We start from the raw sequence: 23,662 nt of genomic DNA on the forward strand, positions 1-23,662 counted from the left end.
GGGGAAAAATGTACAGGGCAGCAGAATAAAGCTGTATCTGACCTCTAAAGGCTGATTCCTGTGAGCCTACGCAGCTCCACTCCCCTCCAAACTCCTCACACCTCTCTTGACACTTCCACATTTCTCACAGAGCAACAAACCCAGCATAAAAATAAGTGTCAGACCAATACAAATACTACATTTTATCCAAAACCTCTACCATTCATGAGTCACTGTAAATGCATATAGAGACAGATGCCCCCTCCCATTTGTCAGCATCCCAAACTGCAAAGGAAAAAATAATTGCTGAATTGTATTGGGTGAGCATATTTCAGCCAACTTAGGAAAAAAAAACCTTAGGAGAGAGAGTTCAACAGAACAAGTCAAAAATTCATCAATCACACACAAACTGAACTTTATGAATCTATTTAAAGTTTTCCAGGCGGTCTGCAGGTCACACATTTTAACCACACAAACTGCTCCCTGAAACCTTCAAATAATCAACATTGTGGGATTCTTTCCTACTTGCTAATGCATTGCCCATGAGCTACATTTTACTTTGTAAAGTTAACGAAAGACTCCCACGGGCTCTTGTTACCAACAGTTACAGAAAAGAGCTTTTGTGGAACAGCAATGCAAATTTTATCAATGTAAAGTTTAAGAGTTGCAAAAACAATATAATAAACAATTACAGCTTTTTAATGAGATTTTTCTTGGTCAGACATTTCCAGACATGACTAAACTCTAAGATTCCCGTTTCCAATTAACACATGTGTATTACCAAACAAACCCTCCCCCCTCAAAGCCACTCAGCATGAGATTACTGCAGAATCTGATGGTCTTTAGTAGAATATTTGGCCTAACTCCAGCTCCACCAGCCTTCATGCTTATTTTTATAGGCACAGCCTCCAGCTTTGCACTCTAGTATGTAACACAACACCCAAGTCTATTAAACTTTCCACCAAACACACATAAAATTGAACAACATGTAATCGGGCCACAGTCTGCTCCCTCACTCTTAGGAGGGAACTCGTTGTCCTGTTTGCACCATGGCATGAAACTTTGCCAATGTTCTTGAAGGGCTTACAGTGAACGTGTCTGGGATGATACAAAAGGACCATCAGAGGATCCTGATCCAAATGCTCTTGCAAAGGGAGCTCTTATGGAGAAGGTCTAGAGTTTCAAATGGGCAAATGGAGTTGGCACTAGGCTCTCCAACATCAAACATTCAGCATCAAATATAACTGTGAAAGAGACTAGAAAAGGCAAAAAATCTTCTAGTGGAATGAGCCCAACTATCTTGTCATCTTTGGCTATGGGGAGGGGAGAAGTTTGGCTTTGTTCACTGATGGCTCAAGCTGACTCTCACATTTCATAGAATCACAGAAGAGTTTGAGTTGGAAGGAATATTTAAAGGTCTGTAGTCCAATCCCCTCTGCAATAAGCAGGGACCTCTATCTCCATGGTGACCTTGAATGTTTCCAGGGATGAGGCAACTACCACCTCTCTGGATAGCCTGTTACAGTGTTTTATGATCCACATAATAAAAAAAAAATTCTTGCTTATTATCTAGTCTAAATCTACCCTCTTTGAGTTTAAAACCAATATTCCTCATCCTGCCACAACAGGCTTTACTAAAAAGCTTGTGCCCATTCTCCTCTAAGTCCCCTTAGTGAGTTTACCTACCAAGACTGGCCAACACCATTGTGCAGCATCTGGGCAGCCTTACAGCATCTTCAAAGCTATCCATGTTACAGGTCTCATTGCTCACAACAAACCCTTCTGAAGGTTACAACTGCAACTCTCTTTTAAAACTAACATATGTAGCACAGACAGAGCCTTCAGTCTGCAGGAAACCGCTTAGAAAATCATGTTGGGTAAGCCTGGCTTACTGCAGCTTGACTTTGTTCTTTAAACTTGAGCACAAATTCTGGCAATGTCTGCAGTGGAATACTGACATGAGGGCTGAACTTAAGCCCGCAGCTCAGCCATTAAAGGACAAATCTACTCCTACTGCTCTCTGAAAGGATCCTGAGAGGTCAAATGTTGGAGCAGCAGAAATCTGCTGTCTTGGTTAAGACCAGCAGCAGCTCTACAATAGTGCAATTTTGTTTCCCCAGGATGCAAACTACTGATTTTACATGGTAAAACAAGCCCTACTTCCAGGTGTAACAGAGGCTCCATTGTCCCCATCGGAGTCTAAAACCAGAAATGCAAAGTGTAGTTGCAATGAGTGATGGCAGCAAGGAGAAAGTGGAGAAGAGTTTGTACTTGAAAATTAATGTGGTTGTTACAGTGATGTAACATTCCAACTGTTACTGTCTTACAAATTTTCTAAAATATGCAACTGAGGCATGAAAACTTGCAAGGCAGCAAAACTCAGCTGATATGGAGGGAAGACAGAATTCCTCAAGTGATTTGCTAAATAAAACCATGCAGCATCACAAGCCAAGTAACTTGCATACTTGGTAGCAGCATGTGGCACAGGTATGAACACCTCTTTTTCCCACCATTGCATGTAGTGAATGTTTTAATATTTGCAAACATCTGTGACATTTGGCCTTCATATTGTGGATTGTAAGACCTTGAAAAAGACCTTACAGAGCTTGTAAGACCTTAAAAAAACAGACTTTCCCACCTGCAAGCCAAAGGATCCTACATTGCTAGGGAAAAGTGACACCTGGTATCACCTACCAAAGCACATAATACAGATAATTACATTGCACATCAGTGCCAGGTGCAGCAGAATCAGAAACTGGGGTAAATACATACTTCAATGTCACCATCTCAAAGAAATCTGTGTTTGAACACATGTTGTCAGCTAGCTCATAACAGCAGAGAAATAACAAAACAGAACACCCATTTGCCATTAAAAAATTCCATTTCTTTCAAGAAAAACTATCCAGTCTGAATTAAGCAGAAACATGTAATTAAATGCAATCCATAGCAGTTGACAGGAAAATCCATAGTAGTTTACAGGGAAAAAAAGAAACCAAAATCCTCCTTGAGAAACCCACTCGCTAAGATTTATAGCAATCCTTCATAAGAAACTGCATAGTCCAGGGTGCCCTCACAGAACATGTTTGCATCTTTAATGCTTTAAATAAAACTTTCCAATATGGCCCAAAGATTGGGTGCGTGCTACTGCCTCCTTTAATCTCCAGGCAAACAGGTCTCTTTTCTTTTCCTTCATATTTTCTTGAGTTAAACAGAATGAGATGATTCAGAATCCCCCACTGTTACTGTAGGCACTAGGAACAGAGTATTAACCCTAAAACTGATGTGGAACATGTTAAGCATACAAGCCACTGACTGGAAAAAAAACCACCTCTGAACCCCAGAAGAGGCAGGCACTGAAGTTACTGAAAGTGAAGGATTTGCCAGAAACAAGATGAAAGAGCAGAAAAAAGAAGCATGATATCTACTTCTCTGTATCAACATCCAAGGGTTATCCATAGGGAACAGAACCCATCTTCAAGGAACAAGGAAAATTCAAGACACAAAGCTTTGCAAATGTAACTCTCAAAGGTAGAAGTTTGAAAACAAAAAAAGGTTAATTTTTTTAACCATTGAGGAAAAAATTTTTCCAAAAATATACATCATTTTGGTTTCTTCTTCAACAAGGTCTTCATGGATACTGAGAGTCTTTTCTTAATCTAATTTTATTGTTCAATTTGTTCAATTGTCAGTACAACCTGAAGGACCAAATTGGTGGAAATGATACAATAGCAGTTAGGAGCAATTGTGTATTACCAACCTAATGTTCCCAGAAAAGGGAGCAGGCCTGGTTGAACAAGAAAATTAAGAAAGACATGGCAGACAATGAATAGCAGAGGTAGAAAAGCACAGATGATAACTAAGGGATAGAAGAAGCAAACAAAAATAGCACAGATCCTCCCATACATTCTCCTTTCCCATCTCCAGTATAATAAAACCATCATGGTTCAAATCTCAGCAAGAATTAAAAATATAATCAAACCAAAAATTAAAAAGGGGAGGAAGGCTAAATTATAACTAAGTACAGAACGCCTATTTGATTTGAGTAAGCTTCAGACACAATTGCTTGCAGATCATAGACATACTTTGGCTTAAATATTTAGGTTCACCAGCAGCCTTGGAGAGTCTCTAGAAACCATTAAGTCCACACAGCCTAAGCAATAAAACAGATACAACACAATGCACATTTTAGCAAAAGTGGAACAAAGAGATGAAGCAGGAAATGAAAGGCTTAACTGGAATCACCTTTTGCCTCTTCATTCCCTGCCTGTGTTTCAACTGCCAGTTCACAACATCTCTCCTGCTGATCATCACTCAGAGATTAATATGCCTGAACACTTTGATTACTTCCACATATATCCAAGCTCATTGTGTTTAGTTTAAGACCTAACCATTGCAATAAACACAACCTTTTTGCAAATCAAAGATAGCAAGGAATATTTGAGTTACCCTTAGTATATTCTCAGCATGTATTGTTTCTGCTTCAGCCCAGTCTAACATCCTGGAAGTGCCTTCCCTGTAAGTGAATTATTTGTAACTGTGATGCCCTCTGATAACAAGAGCATCCAAGTAACTGCCAGCAGCAGTTCTGGAACTGCTCTTCATGAAAATCAGAGATTTCCGATGTCATGTAATGGGGAAAAAGTAAAAGGAAGAATATCCCAAATGGGGAAGATCAAATGCAAAGAATGGTGTACAGGAAAGACTACTGAACAAGTAAAGTTTAAAACATCCCTAATACATTAGATAATGCTCAGGCACTCAGTGTGTGTGTATCCTTGTAAATAAACACATATCTTAAGAGTGACAGCATAGCTCCATATAGGATGTTATTTCTTAACATATACTCACATAAACTTCATTGTGATCAAAGCGCTTCTTCAGGTTATTGATGAAGGAATCTTCATTAAGTGGCTCTAAAAGAACCATATCTCCCACCCCAATCATGTCATCTAAAAGCGATGTCTTGACCTCCATTTTGGCCATTTTGTCCTGGGAAAAACAAAAGAAACAAGAATAAAACAAACAGCAAAGGTTAGCTCAAGGTTATTCTAATTATTCACAGGCATTATCCATAACATGACTTCAGGAATAAAAGTTGAAAGTATTTAAATTAAATTAAAATTATTCTTCCAAGGAACATTCTCAAAGTCATTGCATCTATCCAGGCAGTCCACATGATTCCAAAATTTAACTTCTAATCGTCAACAATGCCTTCTGGTCCACTTTACATTAAACATGACACTCCTAGAAACAGGAATGAAGATTCTAGTGGGCATCAAAAGCAGTGTTTGGATGACTTCAACACAATGTTCAAGTGCATGTAAGCCTGTATTTTATAAAAAGCTTCATCAGGATCTCCAAACTAGGGTTTAAGTTTGTCAATAATCCTAATCTGAATTTATTTTTCACCATTACTTGCATTTCTCCCATTCCAGGAATACTGAAATGGAAACCAACTCAATGAACCCACTCAGAGACAAAAACCACATTATTTCATCTTAGTTCATAAACCCTGGGCTCTTAAATGCCTATATTCTAGTACAGTGCTGGTATTGGCTACATCAAGTTACCAAATTACTTCATTTACTTGTAATTTTGTTGCTTGACAGAACATTTTCACAGGGCAACAACAATCCAGCTGACAAGTGGAGACACTGTATGAACATAACTAGAATGGCAAAAGCCAGAAGCTGGGCTAGAACAGGGGACCAGGATCAAACAAAACAAAGTAAGCAAGTCTGATAAAGGAAGTCATTTAGACAAAGAAGTCAAGGTCAGGCCAAAACTTGGCACTTATTTGATCCTCCCAGCCTTTTATCCCTCCAATGCAAACACTGGAGATTACTGAGCTGCTCGAGAACTCTGGGCACACAGTTACTGCTTTCAGCTTCCAGGAGGAGACTTAAAAACCGAACAGGGAACCAGAGGTGAGAGAGAACAGCTGTGCTGACCACACAAACCAAGGACCAGCTCCTGCACAGCTACAGCCACACCAAACAGCAGCTCAGCTTCACCAGTCAGCTGTCACCTCCCAGCTACAGAATGCTGTCAGGCTGTCCTTGGTCCCTCTACCACTGCTGCACATTTTAATTCTAAACATTTTTTCTTGTTTCCCAAAATGCCACTGAGTAGATATTACCTTATATAATCATTGCTACCTTGCCATAGTACCTCTCCATCAGATGACTAATTTAAAACAACTCTTCCTGCAGCCACTACTCCACTAAAAGTTATTTGATGTTTTTCATCTGTGAGCGACATTTGAAGGATTTTAGATCAAGATTAAAATCTTGCTTGATGTTTTTCCAAATTCAACGAAGAGAAGCGCAGCTCCACAGGAAGCTAAGCATACAAAGTGATACAAAAAGATCTCCAAAACTTGAACCAAGCCTGGGAATTCCTAGAAATTCACATGGAAATTTAAAAACAGTGCTGAACTATGATAACCAACCAAAGCTGAGTCAACTCTGCTAAACAAACAAAAGAGCATTTATTTTAAACAGAAACACTGGAGAAATATTTTTGAAGAGAAAGATACTTTTATTCTTAAAAGTTCACCTCTCTGAGTCACCAAAAAAAAATTTTAAACATTCATAGAATCTTTTCAGAGGTATCACTTCAACTTCTGCATCCCATTAAGACAAATTCTTTAAACTACCAATCTTGTTTCAGTGACTTAATTACTTCCCATACATCCACTAATGCTCAAATAACTTTTGAAGGCTGAAGAAATAAAGCCCTTCCCACGTATGGAACTTATTAAATAATGGGTTTGTGGCCAAATATATAAAAAAAGCCAACACAAAATCCTAATAAGGGCAATTTAAACCTAAAATTTAAGTTCTAAGTACAATACCTCATTTACCATTGTGAAATTACATACCACCTACCACATTTCAGGCATCATTGCTTGGGAATTTCAAGAGCAAGAGCAGCCAAACCCACCAAAAACCATCCATGTATTCCCAAATTCAGTGCCATGTTTTGCAGAAGAGGTGCAGGAAGACACTATATCTACTATTATAAGTTGGATCAAAAAGTTGTATACAACTTTTTGTATACAATCAATATCAATAAAATATCAGCAAAAGATATTGACTTATCAATATATTGGAAAAGTTCCATTTTATGGTCAAAAGTTAATTTTCAGCTTGTTTTTTTCTACAGTAATTTACAGCAGTCTATGATTAAAATATTTTTCATCAACTTGCAAGCTAGAAAATACTAGAAACTCAAATGATGAAAAAATTGAACATGCTGAGACAACTTATTTAACACTGATTGCTCAAAGCCATTTCCAATAGCCTTTGCAAAAATTAAAGATCACCTCTTACACTTATGTATGATTCAAGAGTATTCTTCTGTAGCAGCATTGTTGACCTTTGGTGGAATCCAATCGTAATCCCTGCTCTGGCTTAGCTAACAAAGGAAAATTCAGCCTGTGGGATAATTTGGTTGTCTATCTGAGGTAAAAAGTGTGTGGGGGGGAAAGAACTGCTAAGAGAAGTCAACAGTGCTTAAACATATATTAATCAACTAACTAGGACTTAATAACTGAAATTAATCCATTAGGAGAATGTAGTAGAAGATCAATATATAGCACTTTCAAAATACCAAATGCTAACTTTAGAAGTAGATTTATTAAAAAAGTCAAAAATCAGCACACTACACAGAAAAAAAAAAAAATCAAACCCTTGCAACATTACATGGCTGAACTTCAGGAAAAGCTCAGAAACTCAATCCAAATCCATGTCCAAGTATTTACCATATACTCAAAGATGTCTTGCAGCTGTTAATATTTCCAATAAGCACTGCTGACAGCGTGCTCACCACAGTTTGGAGAGCAGTGGCCAACATAAAAGCAAGTGGCTTCTACTGTTGGATGTATTCACACACCTTTAAAAAGATGAATGCTACTCAAGAACCATTTTCAAGAGCCAGTTCTATGAGAGGGATAGGAGCAGAACCTGCTCCCTGTGTCTGAGAGATTAGGAAGATCAGATTCTTCCTTCAACATTCTCTGGTCTCACCCATACCCACCTACCACTTGAGGTTTCTCCCAAATTTACCTTTCTTGTCCCTAAAGGAAAGATCATCAGCATTTCAAAATATCTTATTTTTCTGTAGGCAGTTGTCAAATCTGTTCTTCCTCCCTTTGGTCTCATATCTAAGCCCTAAATTCAATGGAGTGAGAACATTTGCAACATGTTTCCATTCTCAAAAAAATATTTTAAAAGTAAATTCAGTAATCCTTCACAGTTTGATCTGTTTTATGTTGGACAACATGCTTGGGAGGAGAAGTGCTGAGCAGGCTGTGTCTTTAAAATGCTTTTATCCACACACTCCCACGCCACACAGCCTTTTAAAACACAGACTGTTGTATCCACTGCTTGCAGTGCCTGGGATTGGGATAAAATTTAGATTTCCAGTTGAATCTAAAACATTCTTGCCCCACTTGGTCACAAGGATGGCAAATTAAAAATCACAGCATCCCGCAGCCACAGCAACCCTATCATTGGCCATTCTGGAAAAAGAGCTAATGACAACTATAAATAGAAGAGAATGGCTAGAATAGGCAAAACCCCCAAAGCCTTGTACAATTAAATGCACACATTCTCCACGGGGGAAATGAAGTAATGCCCTGTTATTGGCATGCAGGGCCTTATGGAATTGTCCCGGGTTTTCCACATCCCCATCCAAGAGCAGAACAGCATCAATTGTCAGCAGCTTCCGACAGCTGTGCAGTCCTTAGCTCACACTTAAGAGTTTGGTGCACTGGAACTATCACTGGCTGCAGAGGTGACTTGTGGTTTTTTCCCTTTCCAGGCATTGTAGCAAGAGGACAATTTCTCTACCATCAAAACCAGCACAGGTGTATTCACATATGCTTCAAGCTCTGATTGTTTAAAAACAAAACTAAACAAAATTAAAAAATAAACAAACAAAACTACCAATACCACAAGCCTTTGGTTTCACTACAACCAGCTTGCTGAAGAAGATAACCCCCTTTTTCTAAGTCTTAACAGGGACAATGTGCAACATCAGTAATTCAACAGCGCAGTTCAAAGTGATTTCATGTTCCAGGTCTGATCCTGAGCTGTAATTATGCTTGCCCACCCCGTCCCAGTTTTCTCAGTCCAGAAGCAATCAGCCCACGCAGATGTGGGGACACGGACAGGCCCCTGCTGCAAAAAGCAACCAATGTCATTACTTGAACAAAACAAAATCAAAAGGGGCTGCAACCATCGTCTCGTGCTGCTGCTGCTCATGACAAGCCTAAGTACCAATTCAGCAAGAGGCAGGATTTAAATTTAACCTGTTCTGCTGGCCAGCAAACTGGTGTCTCACCAACCTCCAGCTGATCCCACAAAGGTGCAAGCTCATTGGAAACATCCTGTGCTGGTTCACCAGGCAAACTCTGCAGCTGAACTGTTACAATGCCCTTTTCACTCAGAGCTACATTTCCCGACATCGGCACGTGTGGAAAAAGGTTGGTATCATCCAGAGGAACCACCTGCTTTCCCTGCAGACCTCTCCCATCTGCTGTGCCAGGAACACCTGCACCCTCCTTCCCAGCTGTGCCTGCTCTCAGCTGTTGCTCTGACACATCCATGTCCTGTGGAAAAGAGCATGCAGAAAAGAGCTCGATGTTGCAGCCCACTGCTTTTCCTGCAAGAAAACGGACTTGAGGAATGCGACAGACGAATTTCAAGAAGGAATGTTAATGGATATCACAACGTCAGTAAAAACACTCAAAGAACTAAAAGGCTTCCTCTGACTCTACATCTTTCCTTTTGGTTTCACCAGTGTCTGAACGGCTTCTGGATTCCTTCCTTTCTCACAGTCCTACTGCACAAATCAGTGTTTTCCAAAGTGGAAAAGTTTACAATTCGGAGCTTTTGAATTAGCTAATGTTTCTCACATCTTACCTACCAAGCAAGAGCTGTTATTTGAAGCCTTGTGCAACCTCTCTTAAATTTCCGTGGGCACCGAACACTACACATGTACCGGATTCCTTAAGCACTTAACAACAAACAGCTCTGGTGAATTACAAAAGGAAAATGCGGCATTACGGGGTGTATTTGTACTGGGACCGCAGGAATGTTTGCATTCAGCATCAGCTAAATGGGAACAGCCCTTCAGCAACATCAGATTAGGGCAGTTTCGCACCAGTGACTGCAATTTAGATGACAGAAGATCTGACCAGAGAATTCCACAGGAGACGAATGCTCCACTGGCCTCTGCTAGCAAACACCACGCATTTATCTAAAGATTGGGTAACTTTCAAGAAAGAATCAGGCCACTTAAGGTACTGTTGAACAAACCAGCTGCAGCCACTGAGGCAATACCATCTCTTAATAGTTTAACAATGCAAACTTAACTGCAATTTAGAAAAACTGATAGTGTGATAATTAGACTGCATTAGGACATGTACAAAATGTTTGCTGGGGCATCATCTCCTCCTGATGTAAACAGTGGCTGAAGCTTCCTTCATTACCCAGACACAGGCTCTTCACAAAAGCAGAAGTGAGAGGTTTGGTCGTTGCTGAAGTTCTTTGGGTCTTGTTGGGAGGGTATTGGGGGTTTTTTGTTTTGGTGTGGGGATGGGGTGTTTTCACTTTTATTTTTACATCAGACTGATTACAACCCACACTAAGCAGTAATCTCCCCCTAAAGTGAGAGAAATGCCTCTCTCGTGTTTCTGTTCATATTATAATGAGACTATGAACAACTCTGGTATCACCAAAAAGGTGCACAGTACCACAAAACCAAAACCACATGAGCCATGTATGCAGAAGATAGAGCTTCGTCCTCCTTCTTTTCCTTAAAAAAAACCCAAAACCGACTAATTCAGCAGCCTGAGGGGGCTGTGTTTGTATTTCTCCAAGGCTACACTCTGTTATTTTTTTCCCAGTGGTTTGAATAACATTAGCATGGATATTACCTGCTCTATGAGACCATGGGGTATATCTATTCTATTATTCCTACTTTACAGTCCCAGCAGTACATGTCTTCAAATTACTTCTGATAATTATTTTGCAACCACAACACAATAACTTCCACCAGTAATTGCACTCTGGGGCTGATCTATTTCCTAAGTCAACTTTCTGCCTTGCTTTAACTCATCTGGGTCAGTCATACAGTCACCCCAGGTTTTGGGAAAAACATTTGGGTCTTTCAACGTTGTTAAGGCATTCTTCTTTAGCAGCTGTGAAAATACAGTCAAAATATGTCTGCTACTCCATTTTTACCCTTAAAATGTTCCTTTACATTTTGGATTATATTGACAGGCTTCAAAGATTATAGGTGTGAAGTGGCATTTTATGTAAATAAATGGTTATTCTTGAGTCTTTTTTTCTATTTTTTTTCTTTAATTAGTTTATGGGGATAATGCCTTGAGTGTTTTCAATGCATCTAGAAATAGGTCTTCACTACCAAGGCTATCTACTGTCCAAAATTCTGGTTAAATTCCCACTGAGTTCAGCAGAAACAGGATCCATGGTGGTTTCTTATATTTAGGCTTTTCTTAGTCATTGCCTAGCCACAGAGTTTTATAATCATTCCAGGTCCACATCTACAGAAAGGGATAAAGTATTCAGTAGCAAAGGAGGTCAATTTTTGGCACATACACCTTGCTAAGGTTTCCTTGAGTCTTTTTCAAAATATGGAACAAAATGTGACTGCAAAGCCAAAGGTTGTCAAAGGTCCTACCTATATTTTCCCCCTAAACCAAAGACTAGATTTCAGACTGATGGTGCTTGGACAACACAACTTTGAAAAAGTTGTCAGTAAGGGATATGGACACATAGAAAACACCCTCATTCTTTCAGAAAATAAACCAAAAAATCTTTTACTACTGGGTAGCCAAACTCCACTAAGCATTGAGTGCCCTTTTACATCGATTATCTTAATCTTTCAACCTGCCGCCTAAAGTTTTCTGCCAATTTTGGGGAATCCTGCCCAATCCAAAGGTTACATTTGCAAACAGGGGCACAAAAAACAAGGTAGAATTTATTTATATTAGGGGATCTTCTTTGCTTGCTGTATGTCACACACCAGCAGCTTGCCACCTCACCAGAGCTTGGGTTCAAAAGAGCTCTCAGTAGCAGATGCCCACAAACCACTTTTACAATTAACCAGCCCTCAAAAAGTCACATCACTTCTTTCACCTGAGGTTTCAGTCCCCCGGGATCAATGCAGCAATCCTATGTAATCGAGATCTTTGCCTAAAATAGGATATTTATTTTCTATTCCACACAAGCACGTGGGCAGAAAGCAAAATCAGCACAGGAACCACACATCCCCGACACAGGCAAAAGAACTGCTCAAGGTGGATAACTGGAGCAAACACAAATTTACATCATTGGTAAGGTAGGTACTAAGAGATGTCCTAATACTACAGGGTTAAAATACCAGAGTACATGCTAATCTTCTGCTCAAATGCTTTGCTGCCTGTTAAGCAGTTGGTGATAAGCCCTGGAGATATGCAGAAAACGAAATAACAGGCCAGGTAACACCATAGCTTCACTCAGCTGCCAGCAGCAGAAGGAAAAGCAGCCACAAAACGTCATCACAACAGTCACTGAACCAGGCTTAAAACTGGTCATGGGTGAACACCAACCTAATCAGGAGCTTCAGGAAATCCAGATCCCAGAGGAGGCATTGGTGCCTGTATCTACCCAGCATCAGTCAGCCACAATAACTGAGCATACACCCTAACCCCTAGAGCAGCTGGCACTCGCAGGTTTCACAGTTTCCATGCACCCATATTGTCTTCCAAGCAGTAAAAGTCTGGGTAAAGCAAAAATTTTCCTGTCCTTTTTCATTTAAAACAGGAGGAAAAGAAGTCACCCAAATAAGACCCCAAAGATCTTATTTTAGCCCATTGCAATTTCCCTTCATGAAAACCTCATTGACAGGGTCCTTGAGATATTTGTAAATAAAGTTTGGAATGTTTTTCACCTAGTATTTTATGAAAATAAGACAAATCATGCCAGCTGTTCATCTCTTGGTCTACACATCTAATCTCTCAGACATGTCTAATGTTGAATTTGATTCAAAAAGACCGAGTAAAGGACAACAGAACAGCTGATTTTGCACACAAAAGCAGGCAGGAGAGGAGATCTGAGTACAGGCATTCCACCAGAGACATGGGTTGCAAGGAGAACAAACCCCTTATTAAGTACCACAGAGCAGAAAAATTGCTCTGCAAAATTCCCTAGCTGCAGAAAAAGCTTCAAGTGGAAATTACTACTTCTTTGCAAGTCAATCCATCACAAGAGAAAAGCCTGCAGGAAGTCAGACCCGACTAGTCCCATTTCTCCCAGGAGTAGCTGCCAAGGTAAAACAGTAGTGCAAGGTTTCACCCCACCACTTGCCATCACTGTTTATGCTGCACATCAATTTCTGTCCAGCAAGACATGCTATTTTTTAACAAAGGCAGGGAATGAAAGAATTTGGATGCAAGTGTTCTGGGAAGAGGAAGCATTATTTACCCAAATCTAAGATTAAAAAAAAAAAAAAAAATAAGAGAAGGTAAGGCTTAAATTGCATGTACTAAGAAAGTTTTGCTCATCTCAAGCAGTTGACTATATCCAGTTTTGTCATTTTCATCCTCAACAATAATTTTCAGATAGACACCTGGAATTAGAGGATAAAAGTCATCACTTTCTAAATCCAGCCATCTCCAGCTCTTTCTATGTATTGTGTCAAGAGATACTTCAGACAATGGGAGCAGTTCATGAAGTTGCATATCAACACACGGTAATCACTCTTGTCCAGATGTCCATGAAGTTAAAAGCCAGCAGACAGTGTTTTTATTAACAACTAGCACGACAAACAGAGATTTTCCAAATAAAATATAACACTTCAGAGATTTAGAGAGGGACACCTTAAAACATCAATAGAAAGCAACTCCCTTCACAGACAGAAAACAGCCGGTCCCGTGGCAGGCAGACCCAGCACACACTCGCAGCTACTGAGTTTCCCCTCACTGTGTTTCAGTGACAACCATCACCTGGCAGTTTTTAGGAAGCAAAAAGTTCTAGTCACACGAGATACAGACAAGCCCGCCGTGTTCCACAAACCTTACAAGGCACAAGGAGCTCCAGCTCTGCCCTTGCTTGCCAAAAGATTTTCCAGGGTTTCTGCTGGAGTGAACTTGGTTTCAACAGACCCTGCACTCTTTGATCACTGAAGGTGATCTCCAGAGCCCTTTTACCTCGGGCAGCCTGACAGCCTGTCAGCTGAACAATGGCAATTGGAGCGGTGGCTGTTCTGAGTGCCCCAAACCCACCGCATCCTACAGCCACGACTACTGCACTGCTCCAGAGTGCCATTTGTCAGCCTTCTCCAGGAGAATCAGTTCTTATGGTGTGCCTTATTCACAGACTATTTATTCCTGATCAGCTAATATCCATTTTTTTCTTGCAAATGCTGCTAGGGTTCAGCTATTGTTTTAAATTTAATTATGTTTTCTCCCTCACAGGGAAGTAGTGACAGAGGTTCATTTCAATAGACTTAATTCCAAATAATACATAGCCAGTATTGCCTATTTCCCTCGCAGTGGCTTTTCCAGCCCCCTTGACCATCCCAATCACCAATTTTCTGCTCCATCTCCTATTTGAGCCTATCTTGGCTGAGCAGGGTTTAAATTAGGCTGTACAGAGGATTCTTGGTATATCATGGCAGCAATATCTCCTCACCACTACCAGGAATAGTCCTTCATAGAGAGAGGGATTCATTTTCACCCCTTCCACAATTCTTTTTCCTTCTGCTAAGGTTCACAGGGAATTAGCACTTCCTTAGCTTACTCTGCACAACAAACTTCAAGTGCTCCATCAGTCACACACCTACTCACACATGTAAAAGTCAAGAAGGGTCTCCAGACACTACAGCAACCACGTGTTTATCTTGTAGGCTTAACTATTCCCAAAAATAACCTACCTTTCAACCTCTGCCACCTTTCTCCTGCCCAAGCCTCTCTTGATGAAAAGGTAGAGCAGCTGTCATTTTTGCTGGAAGTTAGACATCCCAGGTATTCCCTTCTTTCACATCAGGTAAGCATGAGCTCTGCTAGGAGGAGCTTTCTTCTCAGCCCTCAAACATGAAGCTCTAGCCAATCTATTAAGTGGGCAGTGGACTGGTTTCCCAGAGTCACAGAAAAAATGGCATCTCTTCATCTCTTCACCAGTGTCTCTGTGTTAAGCTGTTTATTTGCTTCCATAGAGAAACAGCGGAGAGGATTAATAGCAACTAACTCTCTTTACAGCTCTCCTAACAGCAGGGCTGCCTTCTCACTACAGTGCCATCCACAGAGTCCTCATGCAATAAGGACTTTAAGGATACCCCTAAGGACCTGTAAGGATACCCTTAACTGTGCTTCAAATTGTTGTAACACAAAGGCATTAAAACACAGAGTTTCTTCCTTTGCTTGTGCTTTCCCAAGATACAGAATTCAACCCCTCATCACCCAGCAGTTTCCTCATTTCTGAGGTGCAGGTTCTCAGAGGTTGCTGGCAAGGATTTCAGCACAGTATCAGAACACTGCATATGCACCATTGTACATAAAAGCTGGTGGTTACCTTAAGGCCCAGGATTTCAAAGATCTTCAAACACCAGTACACTCTTGTAGACAAAAGGAGAACAGACTCCATAAAAAATGCATATAAAAGAGTAGAAACTTTTTGGGATGTGATGAAACATTTCAGGATGTCACAGCTTGCTACCTGTTTTTCTTTCCATTGTAGCAAACCCTACAGTTTAATTATTCTTATTTGTAATTTTATATTTATACTCTTATTGTAATTCAAAGTAGCCTCAGTAGCACTTTGGTGTGTACAAATTATGAAATTATAGAATACTACCAAAAAAAGAAGCATAAAGCAAACAGCAAGAGAGCTCACATATGAAGCATATTTGTGGGCCCAGGAAACTTGTACCACTGCTGACCAGGCTGTGGTCACACGCTTTTAAAAGCTGGTTTCTGCTTACAGTAGGGAAAAATGAGTCTTTCCTTGCTGCTTCCATTTAGAAAATAAAGAAATCTACAAGAAGCACTTCTGATAGTACAGCACCCACCAATCCTTCTGTTACTCAGTACCCATTCCTCTTTCTCTCCTTGACAGAGGCTCTTACTTTCCTCCTGCTGTCTTTTGCTCTCATAATGGTCCTTCCCAACAACATAGATTTCTGCCAATATAAGACCCTTGGAAGGGCTTCTGCCTCTCCAAGACAGGGAGAACAAGGAAAAGTTTACCAGTACTCCCACACTGAAGAAGCAATTTCAAGGCAGCACTTCACAAAGCCAGAAACAAGGCAATTAGCACTCCCCACCCCTGCAAAGGAAAGAAAATCTTAGTGATGGTAGACATTTCTTACCCTTACTCCTTGTGACTCTGGATATTTGTATTCCTCATCCTGAGACTTCAGCTTGCTTGCTGAAGTGTTAAATCTGGTCACTCAGGCTGGAGACCACCTCTTAATTTCTTTCCTCTCAAAAGCTGAGGCACTGGCAAAAAAGATGTTGTTCTGGCCTCTGGGGTTCATTACTCCTGCTTTACTGTCTGCATGGAATTCCCCAACAAGTTTGCATCTGGAAAGGGTATTTGATAATTCTTCTTTACCACTGAAACTGTATTTTTAAGGACTAGTCTTTCTCATTGAAACTCTCTCATCACCACGGTGACTTTGGTATCAGACTTAAAATATATAACAAGAAATGGATACAAGTTTCCTTGGTGATACCAAACAGGAAATCTCCCAGTAAAATGGAGCTGGGAGAGGCAAAAAGATGAACTTTCTGTATAGATTTCTTTAAAAGCTATGCCACTATCAGGAAACAAAAAAAAAAAAAAAAAAAAAAAAAAGAACAAAAAAAAACACCAACTAAACAAAATAAACCAGAGAGATCCTGGTCTCCACACTGTTTAGAACCAAAATCTGGAGTAATACACATGAAAAGACCAAAGCTTTCCCAAACCACAATCAAACTGGGACACAACTGCAAAAAATTAATGTTTTGAGACTAATGCTCAAACACACCAGAAAAGATCCACAAAAAGACCCTTGTTATAGTTCCAGTATCCTCTTTAACAGCTACTTCACAGCATATGACAGAGTTGTGAGATTTCCACTATCCCATCAGCACAAAATTAAAATGTTTAACTTTTGGTAGGGTTGTGGATTTTGGGGCTTTTTTCCATTCTGGGAACTGTAAAGCAGAAGAAAATTAATGTTATTCTTTACTGTTTCATTATGACAAAGCATGCCTTGATGTTAGCTTATACACCAGAAATCAAGCTCTGGTTTCCTTCTTTTTTGGAGGTTATGAATGGAGAGGTTACATAAGGGTGTAACAAGAGCTGCTACTTCCTTTCCCAGTTTAAGAAAAAAAGCTGTAGATCAAGTTACAGACTCCAGGGCTGGTCATTGCTACTTCAATCTTCCTAAAATTTTTGCCAGTAGTCCCACAACAAACAGAAGAGGCTACTCAGAAGGCTCCGGGAATTTAACAGACTACATAGCTATAAGGGAGGGAAAACCCCTCTATTTTTGTCTCTCATCAAGCTCAGGAAATTCCCCAAGCTTGATGCATACAGTCACTCAAGTCACCACTTTCCATTTCAGTTTGCTGTTCACTAGTACAGTAAAAAAAGATGAATGAAATATAGGGTAAAATGTAAAGGACGGTCTGGTACACAAGCTGTGCTAAACAAGATCAGCAGTCTGAAAGAGCAATGAACTTGGGTGGGTATGTCAGCAATTGCCCCAGCTCTGACCACACAAGGCAAATTAAAAAAGGGAACAGTGACCAGCTTGGCCTGCATCAGAACTGAGCTTTTCTCCAAACAGTCCCACTGGCACTTTCTTCACCTTCCTCTCCAATTCCCAAGCCACTGCTACTACTGCTGCCGAAGGAAGATGAGATCAGACTCCAACATGAGGAATTTCTGTTCCCACAGAGCTCAGGCAAACCAGATGATCTCAGAGAATCATGTGAAGAAAGTCCCTGACACTTCCATGAGGCAGAATATCTCCAGTATGTTGCCAGCAGTTTCTTAAGAGTGCACAGTGGGAAAAATTAATGACTTTGCTTATGTTTCCAATTGCTCTCTCCCACTTCCTTTCCTAATTTGCCAGACTTTTATTTTCCCTTCCCCCAGAAGCTCTAGTAGGCTTGCAATGTACATTTGCCCTTCTAAAGGCAATTACATCAAGTCTTGCACAATGCCTGAAAGGGCTAACACAACAAAGCTAAACTGCTGGCCCCTGGCATCATTTCCACACAGAGTTCCTCTCCACAGGTATGGTTTAACAAGGTCTCTTACATAAAAAAAAAAAAAAACCCAACAAAAAACCCAACAAAAAACCAAAAAAACAAACAAACAAACACAAAAAAACCCACCTCAAAACAAGTAAAAAGGCAAGCTTCTGTGATTTGAGATGCTTTCATGAGTCCTTTCACCATGACTTTGCTGAGCACTCAATCTGTCCGTGGTGCTCATGAGGAGCCAGAAGCCTTTTAGATATCCAACACCACATAGGTGTTTCAGAACCATCCTTAAGGATATGGAGGAACTTGTGGCAACCTAACACATCAGTAACTGCTACAAGCCAACATAAGCACTGAGCACTTCATGTTACTTTGGGAAGAATGGGAACGCTCCAACCCTTACACCTCCACACAAAATTAAGCCAGAGGCAGTGCATTGCTTTAAGCACTAAATTGAAGACATTCTTAAACTCAAGCCTGGGACAACTGGAAATAAAAGCACATGATGAGAAGAATGTCTTTATATATGTTTAAAAGCAGCCAAGGACTGAAGTTTACTTTAACAGATGGATTGGACTATTTCTGTTCTTTAACACTGCACACTTTTGGGAAAAGCCTTGTTTTGGACACAGGGCTTGACAAAGTGATGATTCATGCAGGGAAGGATGGGCAGCTTGTTGCCAGCCTTAATTCACAATTAACAATAGGACAGACGGATATGGAAGGCTCATGATTCCACACAAAAATCGCAAAGTCAGGAGTTTTACCTGACCTTTATGCCAGTGGTCATTTCCAATCTGGATATATTTTAAATAGTATCTCTGAAATAAATTTTAAGAGTAGTTAGCTTTTGTTTCGTTACTGTTACGTCTGTCCCTTGGAATAGTGGTCCTGACTAAATACATAGCAACTGATTTAATGACATGGTCTGGAATTTCAAAGCCTTAAATTACTCGAAAAAGCAAACAGCACGTGTGAGCACGGACGCCTGAGCACAGAGGTACCGTGGGCACGGCAAGTGAGCACTGGACCACTTGGTGACTGCACAGCAAGCCCCACTCCGGTGGCTCTGCTAGGATGGCCATTGTTTTCCAGCGGGGAGTCTCCACTCCGAGGAACAAAGGGATGCCCTTCCCAAAACAGCGGCAGCAGATGTCCCACACCGAATCCCGACAGCCTCCATGCGCGCAGACCGGCGGTCCTCCCTGGGAGGCTACAGCAGCCCGTCCCCTCAGGGAAGTTCTCCGGGACAATGACCTGCCCTGTAAAGCCCTTCCTCAAGTCTCCTCTCCGAGCGTTACCCGAGAGCAGAATCCAACATCCTGCTCCAAGTTACCGGCACTCTTCCCACGGCTCCCCCGAGCCGCACAGCCGAGCCCGTCCTTTCTCATTCAGGGAAGCCGCGCACACAGGGTAATTATTTTAGACAAGAAGAAACAGATGCCACGCTCTCTTCCCAGAAGGAGCACGCACACAAACACTCTCACATTTGAGGCAGCGAGCCCCGGACCGTCCCTGCGTGTGCGCCGCAGTGAAGCTGTCCCAGCCCCGCTGCCACCCGGCAGAGCTGGACGCCGGTCCCAGCGCACGCAGAGCGTCCCGGAGCCGCAGCCGTGCCCGGGACCCGCCGGGGCTGCCCGGCTCGGCGCCCAGCACCGCCGCCCCCTCCTCACGGGAGAGCCGGCGCCGAGCCGCCACACCACCCACCCGCTGCCGCGCCGACCCCATCCATCCCCTTCCCATCCCCATCCCCGGGCTGCCGGAGCCCGCGGTGCCGCGGAACAAAGGCAGCCGTGCGGGCCGGGCAGTCCCGGGGAGCCGTACCTCTGCCGCCGAAGGGCGCTGCCCGCCGTCCCGCCGCCTCCCGCGGACGCTGCCCTGCCGAGCAGCCGGAGCGGAGCGAGCGGGGCTCAGCCCCGGCCCCTCCCCGCCCGCCCGGCAGGGGCGGAGGCGCCGCCGCCCGCCCGCCCCGGGCCCGCAGCGCCGCCCGGCGGGCGCCGCTCCCCGCGCGGTGTCCGGGCTGCGCCGAGCCCCGGGGCTGCACCCGCTCCCGGGGCTGCACCCGCTCCCGGGGCTGAACCCGCTCCCGGGGCTGAGCCCCGCTCCCGGGGCTGAGCCCCGCTCCCGGGGCTGCGCCCCGCTCCCGGGGCTGAGCCCCGCTCCCCGGGGCTGCACCCGCTCCCGGGGCTGCGCCCCGCTCCCGGGGCTGAACCCGCTCCCCGGGGCTGCGCCCCGCTCCCCGGGGCTGCGCCCCGCTCCCCGAGGCTGCGCCCCGCTCCCGGGGCTGCGCCCCGCTCCCCGGGCTGCGCCCCGCTCCCGGGGCTGCGCCCCGCTCCCCGGGCTGCGCCCCGCTCCCGGGGCTGCGCCCGCTCCCGGGGCTGAACCCCGCTCCCGGGGCTGAGCCCCGCTCCCGGGGCTGCGCCCCGCTCCCCGGGCTGCGCCCCGCTCCCGCGACACCCGGGCCGCCGCGGCCCTCCTCACCTGGTCTCCCGCGCTTCAGACCCGCCTGCTCTGCAGTTCTCCATTTCTTTCGCCCTCACCTGAAGCAGTCAAAAGCTAAGCGAAAAGAGAAATCGGCTTGTTTTGGTGTGAAACCCAGCATCTCCCACTCGGTTTCTGCAATAATGTTTTCAGCGGTTTCTCAACTAAGTGGAAGCGCCCGAAAGTATTTACAGCAAGCTCTGACATAACACAGTTTATCTGCCCAATCCTGCCCCTGATAAGCGCAGGAGCCTTCAACAATGGAGAGCGACTGCCCTATTCTGTGAGAAAAGGGGCAAAAAAGAAAAAGCCCTAAAGGGCTCCTATTGTGTTTCTGGGACTGAGGTTTCTCCCCACCCTCGTGAAAACTCCCCATTCACAGACGAGATGGAGAACCTAGGTCTTTATATTACCGACACACTTCCTGGACAAATGCCCCGTATGAAAAGTTTTGCTGCTGGTGCTTTTTTCCTAAGAAACCAATTAGCACATTTTGTTACTGTCTCGTGTTTGCAAGCAGGCTTTTCCCAAGCTGGGTTGTTTTTAAACAGCAATAAGCTTCCATTCAACCCCAGGCTAGATAACAGTGAGAAGAGGACCTGAACTGCAGATACACAGCCAAAACCCTTTAGGATGTGGAAGAAATCCAGTTTATATCACGAGATTCAATGCGATTGGAGCCACACAGTGAAGATGCAAAATGCATTCTAAAGCCCTTCCTCATTAAAACTTTTCAGATATTTCAAAGTCAATACTACATTTTCAGATACACATCCCCTTGGTTGTTCTCCTGTTTATAGAAAGAGAACATGTTCTCACACAATTTTGAAATCTGTAACTGTAGAAGTGTTGGAGACAGCTCTCAGGTGAATCCCAGGAATTAGAGCCTTGAAGCCCTGCTGATTCATAGACTCATCACTGTTTTATTATTTTCAGCAGAGATGCGTAGCTCCTAAGATTTGTCTTGCCCTTAATTTTTTACATCTGTTAATTACTGCATTCATTAGAAGGTGTCAAAAATTACTTCAACCAAATATTTTTCCAGCTGAAGAACTGAGGGCTTGGTCAAAACTCAGTTCTATGGAAACAGTGACAGCCTGATGCAGGTATTCTCTGAAGGATAATTTAGCTTTTAGCTTAATTTTTCTTTAGGAAAAAGGCACAGCCAAGAACTATTCCTTAGCAGCACCACAACCCTGTCTTTTCACCTCTTTCTTGCTTCAGGTAAGTGCTTTTCTCATGACTCAACTTACTTTATTGCATTCTTTCCCAAATAACAAAGGCAAATAATATTAATATATTAGAAACAATTAATTTTACTCCAAATCTAATTGAAAACAAGTCTCAGTAAGGAAAGCAACTACTGTCTGGTCATCACTAATTTTCTACAACACACACAGAAAAGAAACAACCCAAGACAGTGACTGCAAGAATTTCACTGAGAAAGCACATATTTCAACTGAACACATTAAAATTATCATAAGCTATTGTCATGGCATTGAGATACAAAATGTTTTTTACCTCAGAGATTAAAATTCTCCATTTGATCCAAAGAGAAGGGTCACGGGGGAATAAAGCAGTACAGCTTTCCTTCCGTGGTCCTACCATGGTGCTTCAAAAGGGGTAACACTGGTACCTTCTCAGGTGCACTCTTCATGCCCATTTGATGCTTAGGTTCCTGTAAATAGAACTTCCATCCATAACCACTGTTTATATTTTGTAGTATTTATAACACAGATAATATTGATATTATTATATTATGATAATATATCTTTGTGAAATTGCCTTGCCCTCCAGGAAACAAATTACCCAGAGTTTTTCCTAGCTTTCCAGCACTCTATTCCCTGCCTCAGGTTTGTGTAAAAGTTATCTCATTATCCAACCCTATTCTCAGGCAATTTTCCAATTTCACTATAAAATGTGAATTAGCAGCCTGTCACTGTATCTTACATTCTTCGCTTTGTAGAGCAAGCAAAGGAAGAAACATTAATCCCAAAACCTGTCGTCTTTCCCTAAAGCAAGTAAGTGCAATGCAAAGAGTATCCAATTCAATCCAGAATATTTTTCATTTTACTACATCAACTCTACTACATAATTGCCACTGAAATGCTCTGCAGTAAATAATTTTTTTTTAAAAATCTAAAATATGCTAAAAGACATGCCTGGCCACAGATGATCAATCAGACACCAAGAATTATTTTCTGTAAAATATGGCTCATTTCTTAAAGGCAAACAGTATATCCTAGGCCATACAAGAGATCAGGGACAATCAGTATTCAGCACACATTCAGGTCTCTCTCAAACACAAGGTATAACCTGGAGGATATTTAAGGGGAATTTCCAGCTACTGAATCATTAAATATTCTCTCTTTAGCACACAGATGTCACCCTGCAGGGACATGGGCAGAGGCTTTGTTCACCAACAGCCTACAGCCGTTTCAGAGCAGAAAATGGGAATGTACCTGCATCCCTTTTTTGCAGGTCCTGCATCACAATTTAACAAAAGCTGTGACAGATATCCACATGCATCAGAGCAGTTTAAGAGCTGCTTATTTACAAAAGACCTTTTTCACTTTTTTTCTTTTCTTTTTCTGGACGTTTCCACAGGATGAATTACAGGTTCTTGATTGCAACCTTACAGTCTACAGCTTCACAAGCTGAGAAGCTGGGTGCAAAACCCACTGTGAAACTGGCTGGTGCTGAAACTGGAAGGGCCAAACTGTGAAGATTTAGGGTATGGTTTAGCCTGACAAACCACAAATCAAACACACAACAGCCCTTGGAGAGGCTTCTGACAGACCCAGCACTAGCCAGTGGCTGGAAGCACCTTGTAGCCAGCCTTGCAAGGGAGGGAGGCAAAGAACAGCTGGCCCAGCCCCTTCAGAGAGCAAAACTACTGTGAACTGCAATTTGCCCAGCCTGTCAGGA

At 42.5% G+C, this 23,662-nt stretch overlaps 1 protein-coding gene across 5 annotated transcripts in view; it reads right to left on the reverse strand.

Moving 5' to 3' along the window:
• MYO1B (myosin IB) overlaps window positions 1-20,892 on the reverse strand; it is a 108,363-nt gene extending 87,471 nt beyond the window's left edge. For 3 of the 5 annotated variants that reach the window (XM_021531372.2, XM_021531370.2, XM_021531369.2), the window contains exons 1-2: window positions 20,078-20,175; window positions 4,828-4,968 (exon numbers count right to left, since the gene is read on the reverse strand). In XM_021531372.2, coding sequence (XP_021387047.1) covers window positions 4,828-4,962 — 135 coding nt within the window. In that variant the 5' untranslated portion in view covers window positions 4,963-4,968; window positions 20,078-20,175. Of the gene's footprint in view, window positions 1-4,827; window positions 4,969-20,077; window positions 20,197-20,734 lie in introns of those variants that run through there. The other 2 variants (XM_077785145.1, XM_021531365.2) reach the window with 2 other exon arrangements.
• Window positions 20,893-23,662: the final 2,770 nt, after the last annotated feature.

Source organism: Lonchura striata, chromosome 8, assembly GCF_046129695.1.
Source record: "Lonchura striata isolate bLonStr1 chromosome 8, bLonStr1.mat, whole genome shotgun sequence".
In the NCBI taxonomy this organism is placed as follows: domain Eukaryota; kingdom Metazoa; phylum Chordata; class Aves; order Passeriformes; family Estrildidae; genus Lonchura; species Lonchura striata.